Source organism: Cadophora gregata (genome assembly GCF_030347475.1).
Source record: "Cadophora gregata isolate MNR1 chromosome Unknown scaffold_11, whole genome shotgun sequence".
NCBI classification, from domain to species: Eukaryota; Fungi; Ascomycota; class Leotiomycetes; order Helotiales; family Ploettnerulaceae; genus Cadophora; species Cadophora gregata.
In genome coordinates, this window is record NW_026695934.1 from 1,353,538 (window position 1) to 1,377,294 (window position 23,757).

At 48.1% G+C, this 23,757-nt stretch overlaps 6 protein-coding genes across 6 annotated transcripts; 3 read left to right on the top strand and 3 right to left on the bottom strand.

Annotated features, from left to right (window-relative positions):
- Window positions 1–880: 880 nt before the first annotated feature.
- ONS95_002558 (uncharacterized protein) lies at window positions 881–5,321 on the top strand. Its single transcript, XM_058495820.1, has 4 exons — window positions 881–2,021; window positions 2,217–2,488; window positions 2,640–3,138; window positions 3,186–5,321. The coding sequence occupies exons 1-4, from the start codon at window positions 1,994–1,996 to the stop codon at window positions 4,022–4,024; spliced, it is 1,638 nt and encodes a 545-aa protein (XP_058354548.1). The 5' UTR covers window positions 881–1,993; the 3' UTR covers window positions 4,025–5,321.
- Window positions 5,322–6,680: 1,359 nt separating this feature from the next.
- Window positions 6,681–7,320, bottom strand: ONS95_002559 (uncharacterized protein; the record flags this gene model as incomplete). Its single annotated transcript, XM_058495821.1, has 2 exons — window positions 6,681–6,932; window positions 7,213–7,320. The coding sequence occupies 2 exons, from the start codon at window positions 7,318–7,320 to the stop codon at window positions 6,681–6,683; spliced, it is 360 nt and encodes a 119-aa protein (XP_058354549.1).
- A 4,766-nt stretch (window positions 7,321–12,086) lies between these two features.
- ONS95_002560 (uncharacterized protein) lies at window positions 12,087–14,063 on the top strand (the record flags this gene model as incomplete). The annotated part of the gene is made up of 8 exons (XM_058495822.1): window positions 12,087–12,257; window positions 12,319–12,635; window positions 12,685–12,764; window positions 12,868–12,966; window positions 13,102–13,346; window positions 13,398–13,641; window positions 13,718–13,839; window positions 13,890–14,063. 8 exons carry the CDS (start codon window positions 12,087–12,089, stop codon window positions 14,061–14,063), a joined length of 1,452 nt encoding a protein of 483 aa, XP_058354550.1.
- A 403-nt stretch (window positions 14,064–14,466) lies between these two features.
- ONS95_002561 (uncharacterized protein) lies at window positions 14,467–14,952 on the bottom strand (the record flags this gene model as incomplete). Its single annotated transcript, XM_058495823.1, has 1 exon — window positions 14,467–14,952. One exon carries the CDS (start codon window positions 14,950–14,952, stop codon window positions 14,467–14,469), a length of 486 nt encoding a protein of 161 aa, XP_058354551.1.
- A 2,663-nt stretch (window positions 14,953–17,615) lies between these two features.
- ONS95_002563 (uncharacterized protein) lies at window positions 17,616–23,740 on the bottom strand. The gene is made up of 3 exons (XM_058495825.1): window positions 23,606–23,740; window positions 23,109–23,544; window positions 17,616–23,060 (listed from the first exon to the last, which is right to left on the bottom strand). The coding sequence occupies exons 1-3, from the start codon at window positions 23,723–23,725 to the stop codon at window positions 22,651–22,653; spliced, it is 966 nt and encodes a 321-aa protein (XP_058354552.1). The 5' UTR covers window positions 23,726–23,740; the 3' UTR covers window positions 17,616–22,650.
- On the top strand, window positions 20,515–22,377 carry ONS95_002562 (uncharacterized protein; the record flags this gene model as incomplete). Its single annotated transcript, XM_058495824.1, has 3 exons — window positions 20,515–20,724; window positions 20,777–22,132; window positions 22,183–22,377. 3 exons carry the CDS (start codon window positions 20,515–20,517, stop codon window positions 22,375–22,377), a joined length of 1,761 nt encoding a protein of 586 aa, XP_058354553.1.
- Window positions 23,741–23,757: the final 17 nt, after the last annotated feature.

A 23,757-nucleotide genomic window follows, 5' to 3' on the forward strand; every position in this document is an offset into this window, starting at 1 on the left:
CTTTTTTGTTTCCTTGTTTCATGTTTTTCCATGAGCTCGTTGGTGCGGCTAACTGAGACTCGACGATCGACTTCCAAAGATTTGTCGATTCGACAGTCCATGGCTCCCTTGACCCTGTCTTCCCCTATCATGCCTTCATGCAGAGAGATTATGTAGGTTCTGCCTAGGACAGGTAAAGGTACCTCACCGCCCTCTCTCCCTCTCAAATCATAAGAGCGAGATGAATCCACACAGCTGTTTGATGTTGTTGGAAAAGGCTAGAGCTAGATGCCCACATCTACGGAGGTAAAGTACAGGAGACGGTCTGAATAATTCCCTAGCTCTGGTGGTGTAAATTTACCTAGCAGTGGGGGCTAGAGCACCCCACGTTGACGCTATCCACCTCCAAAAACCAACGCTGTCTCAGAGCCATCGGACAAAAAATGAAGCTGGCGTCATCGCAAGCGTTGCCCTTTGGAACATTTGAGGTTGCACGAGGAAGCCAGCAGCTTACAATTTTTGGGGGGGGGGGGGCTACTGTGAGGGCTGGAAAGCTGGTCATAGGGGCTAGGCTCTTAGCCTGCACCAGGAGGGCGTCTCCAGAATAGGAGAATGAACGGCTCCGCTCAGGGGCATTTGAGTGTGCACCAATCATGGCTGTGCCTGAAGCTGAACTCTCTGTAATTTCGACATAACTTACTTATGCAAATCATGCAAGCCTGTGCACAATCCCGTGCAAGGTTCCCCGTGAAGGCTGGGCTGGCTGGGCTGGATTGGGACTCGGGCTCGTCGGGCTGCATCGCCTGGTGATGGGCGGGTCCTTCTGGTGATTCTCACCAGCCAGAGTCCGCGGCTTCCTCACCGGGCCTGGGTTATGGGTTAGGGGTCTCGAGGTCTTGAGGTCTTGACAAGTCAAAGATGCTCCCTGTCCGCATTAAGGAGGGACAGCTTCTTTGAGCCCTGCCCTATCCTACTCGACCTGACCTTCTTCACTTTGAAAACTGCATTGCATCTTGAAATCCTTCAGAAAAATGAAATGATAACCTGTACAATACAATACATATGATTCTCCTTGAACCTCTTTTGTCTCCAGCAGCCTTCGATCGTTATCTCACCTAGATACCGCCGCCCTGCCCCTCCGCACCCCTCTCTCTCTATCCTCCTCTTCTCCGTCGGGATCTTGACCTCCTGAACGGCGGGTCGCTTGGATATTATTTCTGTACTACACCGACTCTGTCCAGCTGGGCTTAGATTGGGAATACGAATAGCTTTTCCTCTCCTCTCTTACCGGCCAACCTACAACTGAGAGAATTCCGATTACTCTCCGCCTCCTACACTTCCATCATTTCGCTCAGGTCGGGGCATCATCGAGTCAACAAGTCGCTGCAGTTCTAGGTTAGAGTCTAGTTATCCAGCTCTCCCCTAGACGCCTCATCTGAGACCCCACACGCCTAGAGAAACAGCCAGGCCATATTCTCTCTCAAGACCGCTCATCTCACGCCTACTTGGTCCATCACAAGACCAGAACGGATAGGCTCCTGAATATCATCTCTCCCCCCTGAGCCTCACCGACAGCCGGCCCATCACCCTCTCTCGGATCTCCACATCAGACCAACATCAAGAGCAACTTTCCGCCGGTCTTTATTTAAACACGAGCACGGGTTCAGGGACGGATGCACGCGTTCCTACACCAACTCCTTTAGCTCGTCTTGCCTCGGTCGCTAGCCACCTGGTAGCCACCTAGCGAAACGAAGCGGAGCGGATCCATACCAAAGACAAGTTCCATTTCGCGCGCGTGCTCTGGTTTGTCCAGACAAAGCAAACAGAACATCAACTTCGAACTGCATCCATTCCTCCTCCTGCACGAAACATCCTCAAAACCCAAAAGCAATCAGTTCGACCTATCTTCTTGCGATCGGGCCAGCAGAGTTTATCTTCGCACATACCCTCTCATCGACATCTTTCCGCCAAACATTACGACGACTATCCCTCCCGGGTTGAGCCAGTCGCCACAATGTCGCTCGCCCAACCAGGCCAAGCAGGTCAGTTCGCTGGTCCCCATCCCCTGATGATATATCCTATGGTGCGCTTCGCCGCATCAACGACAGATGTCCAACCCCACTCCTGGTCATGTTGGGCGTATCATGTTGGCAATCAGCATGTTTCAAACGCTCACCCAACTGGCTGTCAGGGACATGCATGAATCCACCGGCTAACAAGATCCTGTTTTGATATAGAATCGCGCATGTCCCCAGGACTACAGCTCAATCTGTCTTCGAACAACCCCTTTCGCAATCGAGCAGCATCTCCTGCTCTTTCGAACGGCCAACGTTCCCCTCTCGACGCTCCTCCACGACCGGTTTCGCGAAATCCATTCCTAGATACTTCCTCCGAACAATTACAGCCAAATACCTATTCGCAGAGACCCATCGGATCCCCTGGGAAGATGCCTTTCGCAACAGATTCTCAGCCAAGACCCGCATTGACTGGCAATGCTGCCGACCTATTCGTACGTCATCCTCATTCCAAGCAATTGTTCATCTCACCCTGGTTTGAACCACAATCCTCCTCGACACCCATCTACTGGCATAATTTATTGTCTTTGCTTCTATATCATGTCAATAACTCAAGCCCCCAAATCGCTAACCATGGCATTACAGGACAACCTCACTCTTGACGACAAGCCAGCTGCCAGTAACACTATGCGACCGGCCCCGACGCGACCAAACGGTGAAAAGATGCCTTCCCCTTCCTCTTCTCGCACAGAGAATGTTCCCCCGCGAGGTACTCCAAGAGGACCACCTGGTCATCGCCCATCACGGTCTCAGGAGGAAGCAATGCGTGCTCGAAGACTTGCTGGAGGATCGTCTATTAGCAAGCCAGCACCGTCACAACAAGAATTAGACATCTTTGCCGACCCAGTCGACTCCTCTACAGCCCGGAGACTTGACGGCAACAGAAGAGTACGAAGAAATTCCGAATCCTCAGTCGCTGATCGTAAGCCACTTGATCCGGAGGAGGAGAAGAAGCGACAAGAGAGAAGGAGACGCGAGCGTCGAGAGCGACGAGAGCGCGAGGGCAAGGATCCCAAGAGAAAGCCGGACCGAAAATTAGACATCATCGATAAGCTGGATGTTACAAGTATTTATGGCACTGGATGCAAGTTTTCTCTTCCCACTACTTCTTTCATAGGCTAATTGTACTAGTATTCCATCATGATGGACCGTTCGATGCGTGCAATCCGCACCGCAATAGACAAGGCAGCAGACGTGCGCCAATGCAAGCCTTCCCCAAGGACTCATTGAATAATGTGCTGGGAGGTGGAGGACCAATCAACAAGAGACCGGATCATGCAACCTTCCTTGGCCAAGCCGATGAGGAAGCCTTCAAGGACTATTCAAAGGGTGGAGCGGGAAGCATTGGATACGAGCCTTATGATGCTACGGGTCCAAGACCTGCAGGATCCCAACCAGTTGTTCAAAGTGCTACCACGCGTGTTGAGCCTATTCATGGCGAGGAAACCCTCGGCCTGGGAACTTCCACTTTCTTGGAAGGAGCACCTGCATCAAGAGCGGCACTTCAACGCCGGGAGAGTGAGCAAACATCTCCAACGGAGCCAGGAGGGTTGGGTCGCAAGAAGTCTTTGGCTCAGAAAATCCGTGGAATCAATGGCAGACGTGATTATGGCCCTTCAGGTCGCATTACCAGTCCTGAAGGAATCTACTCCCCAGAGTTGCGCACCCCTGGCGGCACCAAGGTCAACGAATCAAACCCATTTTTCAACGAGTTCAGCAAGGGTGACGATAACAAGAAGGAGAGTATCACGATTGTTGAGCCGGAGAAGACAGGAAGAGCCAGAGCACCAAGCAGTCCCCCCAGACGAGGATTCGGCGAACGCCTCGAGCGACGTGTTACTGGTGACGGAACCGATATGCCACCATCTACTGCTTCAAAGACTGGCGGTGGTTTCCTGTCTCGAGTCAAGAGTTTGAAGGGCGGTCCCCGAAAGCCAAGAGGCGAGAGATCGACACCTCAAGATGCTTGAGTCTACTCTTCACATTCTTACGACCAAACAAATATTCCGAACAGATGCCATGAGCAAAAAGCGATAGAGGTCCATGCTCTCCTTCAAACGATTTCATTTCAGACTACACATTCTGCCTCTAGATACCTGCCCTGCTCTGTCCGCCTTGGATAGCACGGTTAGAGACGGGGCTTGGAGCTTATTATCAGAAGCTTTCGTGCGTGGAGGGTTTGGTAGGGCATGTTCTGCATCAGACAAGACCACTGTTTGGTTTTCACGACCAGTGGCACTTATTGAGTAAACACAAGCGGAAGGCGTTACTCCCAGGTGTTCCTTTGCATGCAGACAGATAAGGAGGCGCAAAGACGGATATGGTCTGCTTTTATTGTTGGCGCTCTCTAACCATGCCTTGAGGGAGGGAGTCGAATAAGAATTTTGAGAGAAGAAGTCAAGATACCAAGGGAAGGAGGCGGAGGATGAAGTATGGAGCCAAGTTTCTTGAGAAGAGCTCAGCTCCTGTGGGATATGGAGGCAAATTGATTGCATGAATGAAATAACGATGTGTTCTTCCTCTCACTGACTTTGCCATTGACTGTTGTAACTTCATTATCTTATATCAATTTATGAGCGGAGTGAAGAAACTGTCCCCGAAACTGTCAATTGTAGCTCCATATCTTGACTATATATGAAAAGTACACAGAGGGTCTAGAACAGAGACCATGGCATTCAACCCTGCTTGTCTTTCATGTCAGCAGCCGAAGGAGCCAGCCATCTTGCCCAGAGTAAAGCCGCGAACCCATCCCGATCCTATGCAATCAATCCCAAGCGAGCAAGCGAATCTATCTGGTTTGATCTACCCTTTATCCCCCCTTTTTATCCTCCACTTCTTTCCCTTACCTCTTTGAACTTTTTTTGTTGCACGCCGTAAAAGGCCAGAACCATCCAGAGGCTCGCTCCCCCTGCTCCGGGGTCCCAAGGTCATAATATCATGTTACATCTCAACGGTCTAGATCCAGACGTTTGGGACGCCCGCAGGCGGACCCCCTTCCCCTTCCTCGGCTCGAACCGCAGAGGTGCTTGGTTTACTGTAGGTACCTGGCGGCTAGAGTCTGTGGCTGTGGCTGTGGCACAGTGGAGGTAAATTTCGCTTTCAACGGTTTTCTGTTGCATGTCGGAGGGATTCTAGAGCCGCCTCTTTTTTGTTGATGTGGATTTGGAAACCCTGTTTGAAGAGCGTTGGAGGAGATGTGTTGCATGTCGCTGTGTTTGGGCTGGAAGGGTCTGCGATGCGGGTGGAGGGGTGAGTTGTGGAGGCGAGGCGTGCAGGGGCGTGGGGGCGGGATCTAGAGCGTTCGCTTAAAGGGGTATTGTGGGTTTGGGGGTTTGGCGGGGGTTGTTTGGAAGGGCAGGATAGGGCAGGATAGGGCAGTAGTTTATGTGAGAGGGGTGACTTTGGTTTATTGGGATGGTGATTGGATGGTGGGGTAATTGAGGGGGTGGAGGGAAGAGAGGGAGGAGCTTAAGTCACTTTGATCCGAATTGAGATGAGAAGACGGGTTAATTGAAGTCGTGTGGTCTGGATTTCAAGCTCTGAGCCAAACCCATCCAAAGTTATGAACTTGATCTGTTCATTCGGTCGTGCCTATTGACCGATTTTGGATCTGCGCAGCCAAGGTGTGAAAAGACAGATTCCTCCTTCAATCCGTTCGATCTCTTCTCTTCATCAGTGTTGCATACTTGGAATCATACTTGTTGCCGAAAGGGAAACTTGGCTTCTCGCACTTCTCTGTTGATTGTTTGTCTCCGCGTGAGGGCAACGAGAGTTTCGCGTTTCTTCTTGTGACAGTCTGGCCTCTCACACTTCTTGGGGTGCTCACTGCATACCGTGGAAGTTGTAACAGATGTGGCTCAACGGTATGGCAGGCCTTGTTGATGTTTGTCGAGATTGGATGAGACTCTGACATCACTTGTTAGAAGATATCGGTGATAGGTGATAATGAGGATGTAAATGGATATATTGTTGATTAGAAAGTTTTCGTTGATCAGAATGTTTCGATTGAAGTCCTGCTAACTTCAGACAGGGCCTGGAACGGTATTGTATTCTGTATCCATTGAATTCCAACCCATCAGAAATGTACCAGAGCATTTTGGGTTGCCAAGGATTTTTTTCTCTTCGGTCTGTTGTATGCCCGATCTCCATAGATAGGGTCGACTGGTAGCCCTGTGATCTTTGACCTCGACTCCAGCTTTAGGGATTGTACTTCATTCAAGGCTTGGGTATCATATATTGTCCATGCAATACAATGTACCTCCTGAGAGTGCAACGACAGCATTCAGTTGTCAAGTGACGACAATGAATCACATGGCTCTGGACAAATGCTGCGTATCCGACATCTTGGAGAGAGTGCAATATCCCACTTGAGCCAATGACCCAACTCTGGCTATGGCGTCAGTCGTAAGGAGGGGAACCATGGTTTAATCAAAGCGAAGTCCTGTTGAACGACAGCTGCGCTGCATCCTGTGTTACCAATGGCTGCGCCGTTACCCCTCTGGCATTTCGTCGAAGCTGGCATTGTCCCCTCTGTCTCCACGTTGCCTGAACTTCTAGTCAACGAGTGTGGACTCTATATATCTCCAGAACCTTGAACGCGCAGTAGCAACGAGAATTTGTTCCTGGTTAAAGCAACCGAGGAAGTAAAGTAACGGCTCCTTCGTTGTTTTTTTTGGTTGTCAAGGAGCTGGTAAGGTGTTGTTGTAGAAACTTATGACAGCCAGAGTTTCCTTGAGCATACTTTTCGATATCGAGACTTATAACAATGAATCGACGCCGTGGGCTCTTGCTTCTGTTGGGGTCCAGGCACGTTACTCTGCAACTCGGGGAGAAATTGGAGGGTGTCTCGTGATAAGGTACTGTGCAGAGTATCGAGGGCTTGGGAGGTTAGCTCGCTGTAACATATCCCTAGAAAGACAGCAGTAGAGGATGAGGGTGGCAGTACGAACCTACTCATGTCGCAGGAACAACCAGCTGGATAGTCAGTGCCATCTATGAAGCTTCTTGATACCTGCCTTTGAGAATCTGATTACCTGCGACAATTGCTACAGCGACTGCAAGTACTTGGTCATCCAAGACGAGACAGACTTGGCGATGGTCATGCCAGTAAATAGGTCCTCCATGAAATAAGCCACGAAGGAGAGTTTCGAATACTTACGAGCGTAATCTTGGACGGCTGTGTCTTGAGCATTCCTGGGTAGGAGGACCTTTCTTCTGGAGCAAATGGAAAGTTCAAGAATGAACAGTACTTCGTGAGGACAAACATGCAAAATGTGTATCGCTCCTTTCCTTGGGGATTGTAGAGACGGCTGTTTTCAGCGCTCGACAACTCCGAAACAGTAGAACAGCCATCAAACCAAACCCGAGCGGCTGTGTGCCTTCTTTAACTTTACAAGCATCTGAGACTAGAGATCTAGTCTCTTGCGCAAGCCAGCAATGGTCCAGAACACACTTGAAGTTTGAAAATCCCGCACCCGCCTCCAGTATAGGGAAGCAGCTGAAAATGTTTGACGTAAGTGCTGGGAACCTAGGCTTTGGTATACGGACCTAGCTGCTTTGCTATCAAGCCACATACAGTACAAGTTCCCCAATCAAAGGAGAAGAATTAGACTGATGCGAAATTAATATACTCAAAACAATCTCTGAAATGTAAGATAAGAGCGTAGCGAAACTTCACCATACAAAATAAGAAGTTCGAAGTCTAATTCCTTCGAATAATCAGGGTTTTTATCTCGGAGCAACGTCCTTCCAGAGGATAGTGAACACTAAGCGAGTCTCCAAAACGCCTACGGGCAGCCGTCAAACAATGCTTAAACAGTCCCAACCAAGCCACCACGAAGCGCTCGGGGCAATCAGATGAATGCTAGAGATTCTGTTGCACGTCGACAGCGGTGCCGAGCCTTTCTAATAAACACCGTTCCAGAGTGAGGGCGTCAGCGTGTGGAGGTAGCTCGGTTTCCGAGAGGTGGTGACCGGACCGCACGGCATTCGAGCAGACACACGAGGCGGGGTGTGGAGAGCTGCATATTACCATTGAAGGTTTACTATTCGTCGAGCGTGACTGAAAACTGATTTTGATGCATATCGACAAAAATGCCCAGGCGAGCTAACGGTTTGCTGGTTTTCTTGTGTGATGACTGCTCGTGATGACTTGCTCCTGCTGGTACTGCAGAGTCGGATTGTATGAGGCACTTGGCAGCGATCTGGCCTGGGCAAAAGCCGTGATGCTTGGGAGACGGCCAGCAGATGAAGCAGACGGCCACGTTCTACTCGCAACTTATTCTATGGCAAATGATAAGAGTGGTATGAATAGACGCATCAATTGATATATAAGTGAAGACAAGTGAGGTTGCTTTAAGATGAAAATGATAACTCGATGTATCACGGCAGTCAACTTCTGCCAAGCCTTGGCAAAGCTTGTCTTGGCGCTTGTCATTCTAATCGACGCCGCAAGATCATTTCACGATATATCGTCATCTTCCAGGTTTGTAGATCTCATTATTGGTCGATTGAGATGGGCTCAACTTGCAGACGCTCGAGTTTTGATGCATATCGCAGTTGACCCTTGGCAGATACGCATCATCTTTTTACGAAAACTTTTCTGTCAAGAGGACGCGGGCTTATGTCGGATGCTTGGGGTCGGGGTCAAGACGGGGTTACGGCACCATTCTTCCTGACCAGCACACTCGCCTCGAGCTTGCGCAACGCAACACTCTTCTGCAAAAACCCCGCGGAAGGAGACATCCTCTAAAATCGTAGCGTACACATTTTTCTGTTGCACGTCGCGTTTTCAGCCAAGATACCATAAATGTGCTTAGAGAGGAAGGTTGACTGCGAGATGCTGCGGGGGCGGTGGTGCACAAGTGGACGTGGTGGACATAATCTATTGGACGCCTCCTATTGTCGGTGAGACGGAAGAGAAGTTCTTGCAGTGCCAACAACTTATTCACGAGTCACGATAATTCGCGATTTGAATTGTCGCTGGAGACGTTTGTCAAATGAAGTCCTTCTTGTTGTGAATGTACATCATGAACCCCCAAAAGGAGTGATGTCGATTTGTTGCCAAGCTAAGCGAGAGATTCCGAGGGACAAGACAGTTAAGAAGCGACCTGCCAAGCTGGAAGTAACCATCCTTTTCACTCAAGAAAGTTAAAATGCAGAGACTCTGTTGCACTTCGCAGTAAATGCCCAGGAAAAGAGGCGTCAGATCCGTCGTCTGATTGCTGGGATTGAAGCGTTAATTCATTAGGAGTCTTCCAGGAACAGGTGTCGCCCTCACGATAAACTACAAACAGGTCGCCTCTGAAGGACATAGACAGTCAGCACGCCAATGACGTGGTGTACATATTTAATTATAGTGGACTTGGGGGGTCTGATCAATAGGAATTGAGATATGGATGTTTTGTTGCATGTAGCAAAAATACTCAAGACTTTTAGACTGATGACTGTAGATGACTACGTAGCGTAGGTAGATAATTGACGACGCCATTTGGCGAATCCAACTCATTGTATTGGCAAATTGTCATGCTAGATTATTTATGGATCATTACATCTGTCGCTGCGTCGGAATAACACAGCATATCTACCAATAATTGTGCCATTCCTTATTTTACTTGCTCCTCTGCTTCTACCTAATCACCTGCTTCGATGAAAAGTCACGTGAATCTCATTCAAGTGTAACCCCTGGACAAACGATAAAAGAGGGTCGGTCCATCGGCCATGACACTCAACATGAAAGTTGAGGTCTTGTATCGATTAGGTATGTTCAGACTCCGTTCCCTATTCCAACGAGTGGTCACGTTACTTAGATAACCGGTCCCGTGGCTCCGTGGCTCCTTGGCCCCATGTCGTGGTTGATTAAACTTTTGCAATGGTTGATCACAGGATTGTTTCAAATTCTCCTCCCGACTACAATTGCTTTTTCATTCATTAGTTACTAGGTATATGTCAAAGTCAACTTCAAGCAGCGACTGTCAGTATACGTTCTGCTTCAAGGCAATGATTGTGTCGTCGTGTGTCATGGCCACGAGCAAACATCAACTTAGACGATCGCCAATAACATATACCTTTGTTTCATTCGATACATTCTTATGCATACGGCAGCGAAGTCTTGTGGACCAAGTGGCAGGGGTTGTTGGAGTACATAAGGAGAGCTTTGCCCCTCCAGATGCCAGAGATATTGTAGTAAGGCTGTCCGCTCGAGTGAGCTGATCAGCCGATTTCATCTGGGTCTCTTCAACAGAGGTTCATGAGATGGTTCTCCCCAGAAAGAGAGCTGTAGCTTGGATTTTCTGCAACAAATTATGAAGGCACCATTGTTATCTCATGTTTTGTGTCCATCGCCCTGGCTCATAGAGCAGGGTTCCTGTCGTAGTTTACCTTTTGAGTACTGCGTAAAGGGGATTCTTTCCCTAAATATGAAGCGAGAATTCCGAACGGGCATTTCTTCCTTCGGATGCGAGTGAACTCAGTCACGATATCGACCTTCCTAATCCGTTCGCCAAGTTCAGCCAAGAGACATGAGGGGAAAGTAGTGGCGATACCAACGAAAACGACGTGCAGGCTGGTGCAGTATGGACATGGGAGAACTGCAGAGTCTCCAGATCGCCAGCCACCACTCCAGTGACTCCACTGATATATCCATGTCGGGTACTACATTTACTACGCCTCAAGCAAGATTTCGACTTTGTCCTTTGGTGTACGGTACTTAGATGCATGAGGATGTGAAAGACTCCGTGAGGCTTGGCGGTGCGGGATTTAGATTTCCTGCATGAGTCGCGGGATTCTCCTTGGAAGAAGTTGTTGTTCTGACCGACTTTGCAGTTTTATTATTTCCCGTGCTACTTCGCAAGGAAAATACCCAGAGGCAGAGTAGAAACATTCTCAAGCGAAACGGAAACTTTTCTTCGAGGTAAGCAAACTTGGCTTCGTTATGGCGTTTGACAAGTTCTCGTTCGTTTGGTGCGCACAGCCAGCCTCCCGTCTTGAGTGTTGAACAAGGCCTCGTTGAAGACAGAAGCACGAGGCCTTGATATCTTGCCATGCCATTGGCACCTGGCGCGGCACTTGGCGCTTGTAGTCCTCGCGCGTCAAGATTTGCTTCTCAGTTCTTCAAGTGTTTGGAGTATTTTTACTCTGCCCACAGTCCGCTGAATTTTACGTTTCATGTCCTGGTTTTAGAGAACGCCCTTCTTGTCAAAACATCAATTCATCGCGATTGGGTCTCTCCGTGGATTTATTTCTGTCGTTTGGTGAGAGTAGTCAGTGTATCATCAGCGGTGTTGCACAGAGTTCACAAGACCATTTCTATGTCCTTCCAAGAATGTGGCTTGCTGCCCAGTCTCACGCCGAGTCCGCGCCGAGCTGGATGAAATCTACAGAACAAATCAAATCATATGGATCACCGGTCTGACCGATGGCATGTCGTGATCCATGATTAGCTCACTGTTATCATAGAGTTTCGCGTGTACGGTCTTCTGTCCGCTGTTACTTGGCTGCTTCCGGCTTATTCTCTACGTCTTCCTATTCTCCAACAGGATCGCGGCCGGTAGTACCATTTCAAGTGACTTCCCCTCGATGCATACTGGGATTGTGGGGGATGTTTGCGGGGTTTCTTGATGAGTAAATTCGTGGCTGCGATGATTGACCAACAGTATGTCTCCCTCACGAGTCAACGTCAATACTTCTACGGCTGTTCTATGCATTAGCTTCAATCCTTTTAAATCCTGACAATGTTTACTAGGGGAACGAGTAGAAACCCACAACGCCATGGGCCCGTTTGATGCCTGCCAAGATGAATCAGTGTAACATATCGAGAGACAGAACTTACTGGGCCCTCTTCCCTCGCCATGGGGTTGGTTCTGATGGCGCTTGGAACTCATCCCCAGAGTTCCATACTCATGGGAACGCTATATAACCTTCGTGCTGTCCCCCGACTTTTGCAGGATCATCGGCACTATACTCTCTCACATCCTCCTTCCTCAAGATTATTTAGCTTCCTCTTACCAAAACCATCTATCTCCTCTTACACACATGTCTACCATGGAGAAGAAAGATAACCTCGGCGGGGTTGTCGTCCAGAACGAGGACGCGAAGCCCTACGTTGACGAAATTGATAGCTCGAACCGTGACTACTCAGGTGCTGTGCTGGTGCTCAGCCCCGAAGAGAAGCGACTGGTCAGAAAGCTTGACTGGAGAATCATGGTACGTGCAAAAAATCTTAAATATCCCCACAATAGATGTATCATCTAACATATCCAAACAGCCCGTACTATGGCTCATGTACTGGCTCAACTACCTCGACCGAAATGCAATTGCCCTTGCAAAGCTCGACCACATCGAAAAGGACCTCAAAATCACCCCTACACAATACTCTACCTGTGTTTCCATTCTGTTCGTCGGCTATATCCTTGGTGGAATCCCATCCAACATGTTGATTACACGGATTCGACCTTCGTATTACATGGGATCTGCTATGGCTCTTTGGGCTATCGTGTCTACTCTGACGGGCATTTCTAAGAACTTTGTTGGGTTGCTTCTGACAAGATTCTTTTTGGGAGTTACTGAAGCTCCTTTCTACCCGTTAGTGATCCAACTTTTTGGGCCTTGAATGGAGACTGACTAAAGCCAGTGGAGCCCTTTATCTTCTTTCTATCTTCTACACTCGAAAGGAAGTCGCTACTCGGATTGCCATCCTATACACCGGTAATAGTAAGTAATCTCCCGATGATTGATACTCCTTGACATTCTTGAAGTATTTCGATATCCACGATGTTTAGAATTAAAGGCAAACACTGACCTTATGCTTCTCCAGTTCTCGCCACCGCATTCGCTGGACTCATCGCCATCGGTATTTTCAAGTTAGACGGAGCTGCTGGTCTAGAAGGATGGAGATGGCTCTTCATCCTGCAAGGTAAGCCTAACTTTCTTAAAATTTCTGATGTCGCAAAGAGTTGAATCATCAGGAGATCTGTACTGGGGAAGGTATCCCAACAGATATCGCTCAGTTCTCTACACTGAAATAAGCAATGATTAACACATACACCAGGTATCTTTACATTCGTTGTGGCGATTGTCGGGACCTGGTTTCTTCCTGATGACCCAACTGTCACCCGCTGGCTCACACCGGAAGAGCGAATCTTGGCAAATGAGCGCATTAAGCGTGATACCGTCGAAGAGAGTGGCAAGATCTCTACTATCAAGGGTCTTAAGGAAGCTCTTAGCGACTACCGAGTATGGATCTTTGTGTTCATGCAGCATATGCACTTGGCCTCCAATGGTTTCAAGAACTTTGTAAGCAGTCCCCCTTGTACCTCTCGTCTCGCATATTCTAACAACTAGAAGTTCCCGTCTGTGGTCCAAGGTCTCAACTTCAACCGTACTATTACACTCGCTCTAACATGCCCACCGTACCTGATTGCTGGTATCATTTCTGTCTATTGGTCATGGTCTTCTGGACGCTTCAACGAGAGGACTTGGCACATCACTTCCGCGAAATGTGTTGCCATCCTCGGTTTCATCCTGGGCTTCGCCATCAACAACACTGCCGCCCGTTACGTTTCTATGATCATCTTCGCTGTTGGTACATGTAAGTCATTTGAACACTTGATATTTTAGAACTTTCGAAAGCTTGAAGAGCAATTGCTGACCAACCACTTTCGCAGATGCTGTAAACAGTATCATTCTCGGCTGGGTTGGAGCAACATGTGGTCAAACCAAGGAGAAGCGTGCTGTAGCACTCTCGATTATCGTCTCAACGAGTAACGCAAGCTTCATTTGGACTCCGGTAAGATCAAATAATTCTGAAAGGCTCGACTCATAGCTGACTACGTACAGTATCTCTGGACAAACGACTATGGAGGAAGATACACCTTGGCAATGGCGACATCCGCTGCTTTCTCTTTGCTCTGCGCGCTGGCCGCTTGGGGCATGCGATTCGCACTCATGCGTGAGAACAAGAAGATTAAGCAAGAGACGGAGGATGAGTCTGTGCTTTACTATGCCTATTAGACTATAGACTCTAGATTATCGCTCGTTGAGTGCTGGATGCTTTGAGAGGGTTGTTTACATGACAGGGATCGTTCGAGGCAAGTCGTTGGATCTAGTTTATGAAGTTTCGAATATCAGGACTTAGTTATATACATTGACACAGCTCCGCATGCATCCCAGTCCCAGTGACTTTTATGACTTCGGATACGTTGAGCCCTTTCTCTAGTATCGTGGAATACTGGTCAAGCAGCTCATCTCACTCACACATAGAAACTTGAATGAAGGCAGCCTCGTCTTTGGTTTAGGAACGCTTGTTTTGATTATCACGCCATACTGGGTACCCACTACTTCCAGTCTGAATGGAAGATACCTGTTGTACCTCAGAGTAGCGATTTCACGTGACAAGTCACACTACTTCTCCTCCTCAATACTTCCCGTCTCTCACCAACTTTCTCATAGCCTCAATAGTGCCCTCCACAGCCAGTTTACTCATTCCCTTCTGCTTCTCCTTCAGTTTCTCCAACTCCTCCCCCTCAACACCAGGATGTCTCCACTCAAACACATACGTCATGTACAAGCCATCCGCACCTTCGCTGACAATGTTGCTGACATGGCTTCCATCCGGCTGCTCAAACTCGACTCTGGTGTCTGCATATGCTGTGACGATTTCCTTGACCTTGCGCTGATCCTGAAGAAACGTGACTTCGCGGGTTGTGACTTCATTGCCGCTGGTCTCGTTGGTGGTCGTTGAGATGACGGTTGTGGATTGAATCGCTGCTGGAACAAAAGTCTGTGCTGAGCGGATCTTGAGTTGAAGCATGGCCCATATTTGGGGACGTGTGAGGATGGGGCTTGCGCCTGGTGGGTTGATGGGGGAGGTGAAGGCGATGTTGTTTATTGATGGTGCCATCTTGAATGATTTAAGCTGTAGTAGACTGTGTATATTTAACTTTGTTCTCGTTGTTGATGTTTGAATTCTAGTATGGGGAAGATCTTCTTAAATGTGTTTGAGAGATGTCGTCGATTCAATGACGCTGATCTGGTGCCATATTTATCTCCTCGCAGCTGACATGCCAAGGCCATCTATCATTGGGCAAACTTCCGAAAAGAAATTGGGGTCAGCAATGCGGAGTTCGAAATGTGGATTTCTTTGACTGTTGCCACATTGCTTTACAATAATGCTTACTTATTTCTCCGAGAAGTCGTAGTAAATGAGCAGTCCAACGACAGACATCTTTTTCTCTTGTTGATGCTGTTGTGTTGACCTTGCGGCTTCGCGCTTCGCGCTGTTTCTCCGAGAGCCGAGTTGCGCTCTGCTGATAAATCAGCAATCAGTAAGGTATGCAGATCAGTGGGGTACAACGTTATTTCCACGACTTGGAGGATTCTTGCTTCTGTGAAGGAAATGTCAGGTACTGTACATATCTCCAAGTTGTAAGCGAACGAGATATGGAAGAGGGCTCAAAAAATTGTCCAGGATCTAACATACCTTGGAGAAAGCTGCTTGGTACGCTTACTGACAACACTGAACCTACTTGATATTGCCACTAAGGATCAGCTCGATTCTGTCTAATCACTATGCCTTTGCTTGATAAGTACCATTCTGGTTTGAGAGATTCTACGTCATTCTTTACTCGGATGCTTTTACTCAAACAGAGAAGTCGAGGGGACGAGACGGATGGTGGCCGGAAAGCCATTACTCGAGAAGTCACATTTACCGCTGGAATTTCTTGTACACCATTCAACAAGCCGGTTACTTCCTCATGGAGGATTAATTCAATATTGATGAATAGAGAGAGGTTAGAATAATACTAGGTGGCTCGCTTAGATTGTTGACACCGTTTCAAGCTGAGAGGTTCACATAATCGACAACAATTCTTTCGATTTATGGCCGAGATGGAATATTTTCCATCCTGCTTGTTTGACGTAACTCAGCGTGGTATCTTTTATCGATTTGCCCAACTGACTAGCTATATTCACCACTTCAATCCCTTTCTCGCTTACGTTGCAAGGAATGGGTACCATGAGTCAGCGAGCACAAACAGAAAACATTAGTAAATCAGCATATTCCCTGGCGATACTCTTTGCAAAGGGATTTTCTGCCTTGACTGCTAGAGCAGCGGGATTTATTTTGAGATGGCTGGCATCTGAGATGACGGGTTTTAAACAAAGCCAAGGAGGGGTCGCTTAGCCTTGCCGTGCAAGGACCACACTCCATCACTTGAAGATCAACAAATTAACTGAGATTAGATATACCGCTTTATTAGCAGAAGATCTAACTCGTCTCAAGAACAAATAAATATCTGATATAATCGAAATTGGTGAACGCTTGGTGCTCATGAGGAGACTTTGGGGTGGGAAGGAGCATCATTTTCCAGCGTCTGCCTGATCACTCCTCCCTTTATCAAGTGGATATACGAGATCTAAGTCTACGAATGGATCGGCTACTCATGATTTCTCGAACCACTATATGTGAAAGTCATGTATAGTAATGCCAAGATGTAAAGAGGTTTTTGCGGAAAGCTCGCTGTGGTGGAGAACTTCTGAAATACGGGGTCGTGCTTGACTCGCGGATGAGGATCTATTTGATGATGGTTGCTGTACAAAAACCACCCTAGAATACCCCACCTCCTTGTGAAGGCCAATGCTCTGTCGATGTTTTCAAATACGATAGCTGAGGACGATCAGATGAAACTGACATCTCTACTTGTCACCTCGCTTCTCGAGTCAGCAAACTCTACACTAGGAAATCAGCTCTTTTTTTATATTTGAAAGAGATGTACAACACCTTTTCAAGAAGCTTAGCACTTGGTATTCTTGTGATGGTTGAATGTTTCCTAGCATTTACGAGATGATAGGCGGAATGACAGTGGACTAATGGACTCCGAAGCTAGGAACAGTTGCCTTTCAGGCTACAATCAAGCCTTTGAACACTTTACTTCTTCCACCATTGTTACGTATCACAAGTCATCAGCCATTAATACGAGCATCTACACAGCGATCGGAGTATTGACGTGCGTAATATTTTCTTGTCGGTGGAATTGGCTAGATTGGTAGCACGCGGATTGCGATGGAGGGTCAAGTACAAAAGACAAGGGGCAACCTCTCAAAACCTCTCAATCTGATCACTTCAATCAGTCTCCAGTATCTCACTCCCGCTCAAATATCTAAAGGATCATCCATTCGCTATCAAAATCATTTGTACTCCGCGTCATTACAACATTCGCTATCATGCAATACCGTATTTCAATGATTGCTACTCTGCTAGCAACAGTCACCCCAATAACTGCTCAAAGTATTCGAATGAGAGCAAATGGGACGAACACATCTGCCTCAGGAGCTCTCAACATCATTATATCGCGGTTCAAATACTGGGCAAGGCCAAGACCATGGGGACTTTCTGTGTGTAATTGGTTCATAAGAGAGACATTGCTCTGAGTCTGAGTAGCCGGTACTGTTTCAATACACTGTTCTTCACAAAGCATAGTTACTGTGTGTATTCACATGAATGCGAATTTTCAACTTCGAGCCAGGGTCCTTCGCTCATTTGAAAGAAAGTAACCTTCAGATACATTGAGATTTGACGGCTATTGTGCACATGGATGTCAAATTAAACCAGAGTCGCGATCGCGAAAGATACCATCAGGGCGTTAAAGTTCCGTGGATCCAAGGTTTTGTTACTTACTCAATTAGCCTCCACGGTGGTGGCCGTGCAGTTTTAGCGAGTGTCAACAAGGGGAATAATGTTGCCGTGCTTTCCGAAGTGCCCTGGATCCACACAAGTTGACAAAAAGGGCAAAGTTGGCAGTCCCAGCTTTGAAATACTGCGTAGGTAAGTTGACTGTGGTAGGGAGAGTCAAATACCCAAAAAATGCACAGCTTACGATCTCAACTTTCCAATTGCCCCACATTTGAAATGGCAACTGCAGGGGGCGATGAATATCGTCTTCATGTCATTGCTAATTTCAACTCTTCGAGATCTGGCACGTTAACTGGCAGGGTTAAGCAACTGAAAATATGAAGAACTATCCTGGAGTCCAAACCAAAGTTGCTTGCCGTGACAATGTTACCGACTTCGTTCCAGGCTTCATGGTATGAAGACCGGCCAATGCGTCGATGAGACCCCAAAAATACCAGAGCTTTCAGTCGAAGCATTTGCCAAAGACTGACTTGTCAAACAACAAAAAACGACGTCAGTGCATGGAAGCCAGAACACCCCTCCAATTTCGGAGCTGCATTTCAACCTCCCATCGGATGATGCAGATGTCAAGTGCTCAGTCGGAGACTTCCGCTCAAAGATCTTCAGCATGACGGCAGCTCAACGGCAATCGACCGCCAATCCACTCATATGGAAACCGGGCGTCATATGTATGGACACCAAATAAACCACTAACCTGGTTACCACTCATGCATTACTGCATGTGTGGCTGGAAAGGGATGCCTCCCCAGGGTTATGACCTCTTTTCGGACAGGACCTGGCCATACGTTTCGAACCCCACTCATACGAGGCGGGAAGACCATGAAGCCGATCACCCTCTCTACCGTGCGCTACTGACTTATACAATCCATTGGATCAAGACGATAGGATCGATCCCGCTAGGAAGTGAACTGGCTACCTCCCGGCAACAGCTTGCAGTATCAACTACATTCAGAAATCTATGAGATTGAACGCTGGAGCGAAGGCCATTCATTTCATTGGTCCAAGCATCAAACTTTCGAGAAGACAAATAATATTCAGATGGAACGAACCAACCAAAGGTCACCTTCGGTTTCCTCACAGCTTGGTCAAATCTGGGACAGGAGCAGTAAGGAGCAGCAGCTAGAAACGTATTCCTTGACGTTGGGATTGGCTTTCGCAATTTGCAGTAAGGGTTTTCAGTGCATTTCGCCAGGGTGGTACGTGCAGTTTTCCGCAGGATATGGGTTGGCTTTCGGCCTGTGCCACCGTTTGTTTGCGATCTGCCGGGGACGGCTTGCCAGGTAGAATAATTCAGCGCTCAAGGGTACCGGATGCGAAGAGGCGGTGTCACTTCAAGCGGATCGGAGAATTTCCCATGTGGAGAAACGGATAGAGAAGGCTGGGGTAAGGCAAAAATGGATGGTATTGCTTTGAATGAGCAGGGAAAGTATCCGTGCTTGTTAATCCCTTGTATTGCCATGTGTTCTGTGTTTTCTTGTGGCGGAAAGCTTAACCGACCGAGAACACTCTCAAGATTTCTCCCTCATCGATGAGTGGACCAATTGATAACCACCATGCGATCAAACGATTATAATACAAAAAATGGGACGGAACGAGCCAATGGTCGTTTGCAGGAAAGGGTGGGAGGACGTGGTACAGTCCAAGCTCGGCCCTGTGATGCAGCCAGCCGTCGTTTGCACCTTGTCAAAAGCGGGGGCTCTCTCACACACATACACGCCAGGCCATCTCAGAGGAACCAATGCCAACACAGGACGGCTCAAGCTTCAGGACAGCGAACAAGTTCATTCGCACCAAAGATCTGTGGCGGACACGTGCAGCGGAACTGGGAGATTTTAGCCGCACTTACAACGGCGTCTCTGCCAAGCAATGAGGCAAAGAGGACACAGAGCAGGTCTAGGTGTTGATGTAGCCGATATCATCACGCCAGAACTAAGCGAGAATGATGATTGATATCTTCGCAGTATTGTTAGGGAGGCTGGTCTTTGTGGATTTCTGACGGAAGGCTCGACGGAGCGGCAACTCCTCATGGACCCATAGTAGTTGGACATGGCAAGCATGGGGAGGCGTGATGGTAAATGCAGAGCTAACTCGGTCACTACCAGTCGTTGTTACTTCTTCGATACCTCTAGAACCTTATCGAGAGACTAATAAGATTTGGCATCTTACATTGGTAAAGTTCAATTCCAACCATTTCTCGTATAATTGTCCATGTCCTTCGCTGGATCCCTTGTTGTTAAAATGCCATTGTTCGTCCTTTCTCTGACTGTTGTGATCTGAATAGTAACAACTACTAATAACGTGGTACGCCTAAGGCAATACTGAACGTCTCGGCGTAGTCTGGTAACGAGGAGGGAAACACGCCTGGCCCTAGGTAAACAACCTCACTCCCCTACTATGCTGGCGGTGTGGCAGTACCGTACGGACTAATGACTGCAAGTAGACCTGATGTAGACTGCATATCGGAAATCTAACCAGAGAGTTGTTCTGTACATTCCCCGGTGATCGACATCTCTTCCACGACTGCCGATAGTCCAGTGGGATCATCCCATCCACTCAATCTCAAGAGATTGAATACCTGATCATTGACGCAAAGTCTCATCGCTGACCGCCTGCAAGTTTGACTCTGTTTGGAGGCTTTGTTGCATAGCATTACCGGCATCGAAGGGCACGGGCATCCTGCTTCTGAAGTACGTCAGACGTTCTAGGTAGAAGCCGAATCAACGCAAGGCTACATAGTCCCTGAAACAGTACAGCGGTGAGAGTATTACCACAATGTTTATCAACGCGGAGCCCGGATATGTCTCCAACGGCTTCGAAGCCTTTGTCCCATTCCACGGAACGGAGGCGGCGTTTCATCAAAGACTTGTTGAGATGGCGAACAACGATGCCAAGGCTTGGAGTATCTTCAGGCCCGTGTTATCGTCAACTAGTGGCAGCTGGGATGGAAACCTCGATGAGTACAGCAACAACGAAAACTTTCAAGTTGGCAATCCTCGATCAACAAAGGTCTTTCTCATAACTGACAACTCGACAGGTTCACAGCCTGTACGGAGGATACTACCCAGAGACATGTTGTGTTACCCCGAGCCAAGCTGTAGATTTGCCTGGAATCGTGGGCTACTCGCAGGCACACCAACCTCAACACCAATCCTACGAAAATATCTCCACCTCGCAACCACCGTACCAGGAGCAAACAAGCGAAATGATATGTCTCGGAAGACCAAGCCCAATGCTAGGGAATGACTATTCCCAGATGAGCTTGGTCCGAGGACGAGGAAGCTTTGCTGAATTTTCGAGCGTACGAAACGTCTTGAAGAATGTCGGCCATCAACCTCAGGCTAACGGCGGCAATTCATCGTTCACATCGCCTTCTGGTTTACCTCAATCGACATATGCTGAGAGAACCTCCATGCAAGACAATTCAATGAAAATCTCCGCCACAAGCGCTGAAATTGTTCACAGCAGCTACTCAGAACCGCAAGCATTTGCCGACTGTCGAACGATAGACTCTACTAATACCAGGAGCAGTGACATATCGACTATCAAGGCCTACTGTTGGCCAGACAATTTGCGCGGAAGTAAAGGGCCTATAAGCTCGTTTGAGCTTCCTTTTAGTAACGACGGATTGCCGAGATGCCCACCGCAGCAATACAGCGATCCTTGGAGCTCCACCTCTGGATCAACATCGACATGGGGTCCGCAATCCCTGGCTTCCAACACTATATCTCCTAAGTTGCTGACTTTGAACGTCTCGTCAGCGTCTCTCTCATCCTCTGGATCAAGCCAAGACTCATTGCTGGCACTGTCCGACTCCAGTCCTGTCATGGCGGTTGATGGCCCTGGAGTGAGATTTATTCCGGAAGAACTCCAACTTGTTGAGCCACAACCTCTTCGTCGGCACCGTACAGCGCTTCCCGACTGCGTCCCCAGCTCTCGCAGATTCGTACCGGTAGTGCCCAGCAATGATTTCCCTCCGAGCAGAAACGCCAAGAAGCATTCGAAGGTGATCAAATTTCCACGTTACACTCGCAGAAAGAGCAGTCCTCCACCAAAAGACATCCAGAATCCCTCCTACAATCACAGTCCGAGTCCGAGCCCACGTATTTCGGAGGCTTGCTCTCCAAGATCAGTTGCCACCCCCGCGTGGATTGATCCAAAGGCCTGGCAGCCAGCGATTTCACCACAGCCCAGAGCTGAAGCACAAGTATTAGAGACCCGAGAATCCAGAGATGAGTTCCTAGTCAACTCGAGATTGGCTGGAATGAGTTACAAAGACATTCGTCGGCAAGGAAACTTCAAAGAGGCAGAATCAACCCTCAGAGGACGTTTCCGCACCCTGACGAAGGACAAGACTCAACGAGTAAGGAAACCAGAGTGGGAAGATAATGATGTGAGTTTCAAGTGCCTAGCAAAGCAACTACAGGACTGATTGCAAAGCAGGTTCGGCTTCTGAAGAGAGCTGTACTGAAGCTCAGCAGAGAATCCGACAGAGCCAAAGGCAAAATTCCCTGGAAGCTAGTCGCTGAATACATCGCCAATAATGGAGGGTCGTACCACTTCGGCAATTCTACGTGTCGCAAGCGTTGGGACGAGCTTGAAGGAAGAAGTCGATGGCAATTAGTGGGAACAATCTAAGCACTGTTGTCCGCTTGCATGCTTGCAGGGGAACATGTGTAAGACCAGACCTGTGGCACATTATGATGGCTGGCACGTCAAACTGACAGCATCAATTTCAAAGCTCGGCTTTCCAATGAAGTAGCGCGGGTTCCATGGTGTATCCTAGGATTTAAAAAGTGTAGGAGTATGGTTTGTAGTATGGCGTGGCCTTTTGCTCGTCTATGAGCCATGTATTGTAGTAGAGCGTTTGTTTTGCAGGTCAAAATCAAGGCAATTCGTCCGTGATTTGAATTACAGTCGGCCTTCTTGATCCAATGTAGGTGGTACTCCGATGGCTGCTAATATGTTTATTAATTTCGATTCATCTTTCTGCAACACATTCCATTCCTCTTCACTCTTAACGAGTAGAGTTCCTCCGAGGACAGTTCCATTCAGGGCAATGGGTCCAATAGCGTCACCAGAGCTGGCCTGAATTTTCAAACCCTCAGAAATGCGAGGGCATAGAACGATTGCTCGAACAGTAAAGCCAAGATTGTAACTGATAGGTGATTCTTGTAATGAAATACCTGCACTTGGATCGGCAGCTTCAATATTCTTCACCAATCGACAGGCTAGACCATGAAGATCGGTGTAGATCCGATGAATGTCTTCTCCTGAAGCATTTTTGGGGATCTGGGCAGAGAAATATGAGAAGGGTAGTTCTAGGACTGTTAGAAGTTTCGCAATACAGCGGGCAGGTTGTCGCATACCAGGTTTTGTTTCCTTCACCAAACTATCTACCAGGACGTTCCACTTGGCATCCGGTCCAATGCCACTTCGCATGGATTCAACTGGCAGGAACTGGATATGCCTATGCGGTTGGCTCGCGCCCGAGTGTTCACCCGAATTGAAGAAACCGAACAATTCCTCGCCATTGTCTTTGTAAGCCTTCAGGCATGCGTAAGCGGCTTCCAGGTCGTCCTTATCCAGTAAGCCGGTTTGCTGTTTGAAGTCCTTGGTGGCAAGTATAAAGTGGTCAGGGATGACTGGGAATTTGTTCAGGACAAGGAAATGGGACGGTGGGAGAGATGTGATAAAGAGGCCTGCTGGAGGATTGTCGAAAGGATCGAATGGTTTCGAGGAAGGAGACTTGGGTTTACTAGACTTTGGCTTATTTGCAAGAGCTGGAGAGAAGCGCAATTGAAACTACAGGTCTGTCAGTATTGGAAGTAGGAGTGGACGGAGGGGTCGATATCGCATCACATACTGGTAATCCCTCGCATTGCAGGATGGAGACCCGAGTTGCATAGAAAGTTAAATCTCCGCTCTCTTGGGCAGATATGAATTGCTTCCTGACGAGTGCTGGCAGGTTTCGCAAGGTTGTCATGGTGCAATTATTAGTTGAAGAGCATAGGTATG

Coding starts and splice junctions, on each gene's coding strand:
- ONS95_002558 (XM_058495820.1), top strand. CDS start 1,994: ATGTCGCTCGCCCAACCAGGCCAAGCAG. Junction 2,489..2,639: donor GCAATGCTGCCGACCTATTC/GTACGTCATCCT, acceptor ATGGCATTACAG/GACAACCTCACTCTTGACGA. Junction 3,139..3,185: donor AAGTATTTATGGCACTGGAT/GCAAGTTTTCTC, acceptor TAATTGTACTAG/TATTCCATCATGATGGACCG.
- ONS95_002563 (XM_058495825.1), bottom strand. CDS start 23,725: ATGACAACCTTGCGAAACCTGCCAGCACTCGTCAGGAAGCAATTCATA. Junction 23,545..23,605: donor TGCAATGCGAGGGATTACCA/GTATGTGATGCG, acceptor ACAGACCTGTAG/TTTCAATTGCGCTTCTCTCC. Junction 23,061..23,108: donor GGTGAAGGAAACAAAACCTG/GTATGCGACAAC, acceptor TAACAGTCCTAG/AACTACCCTTCTCATATTTC.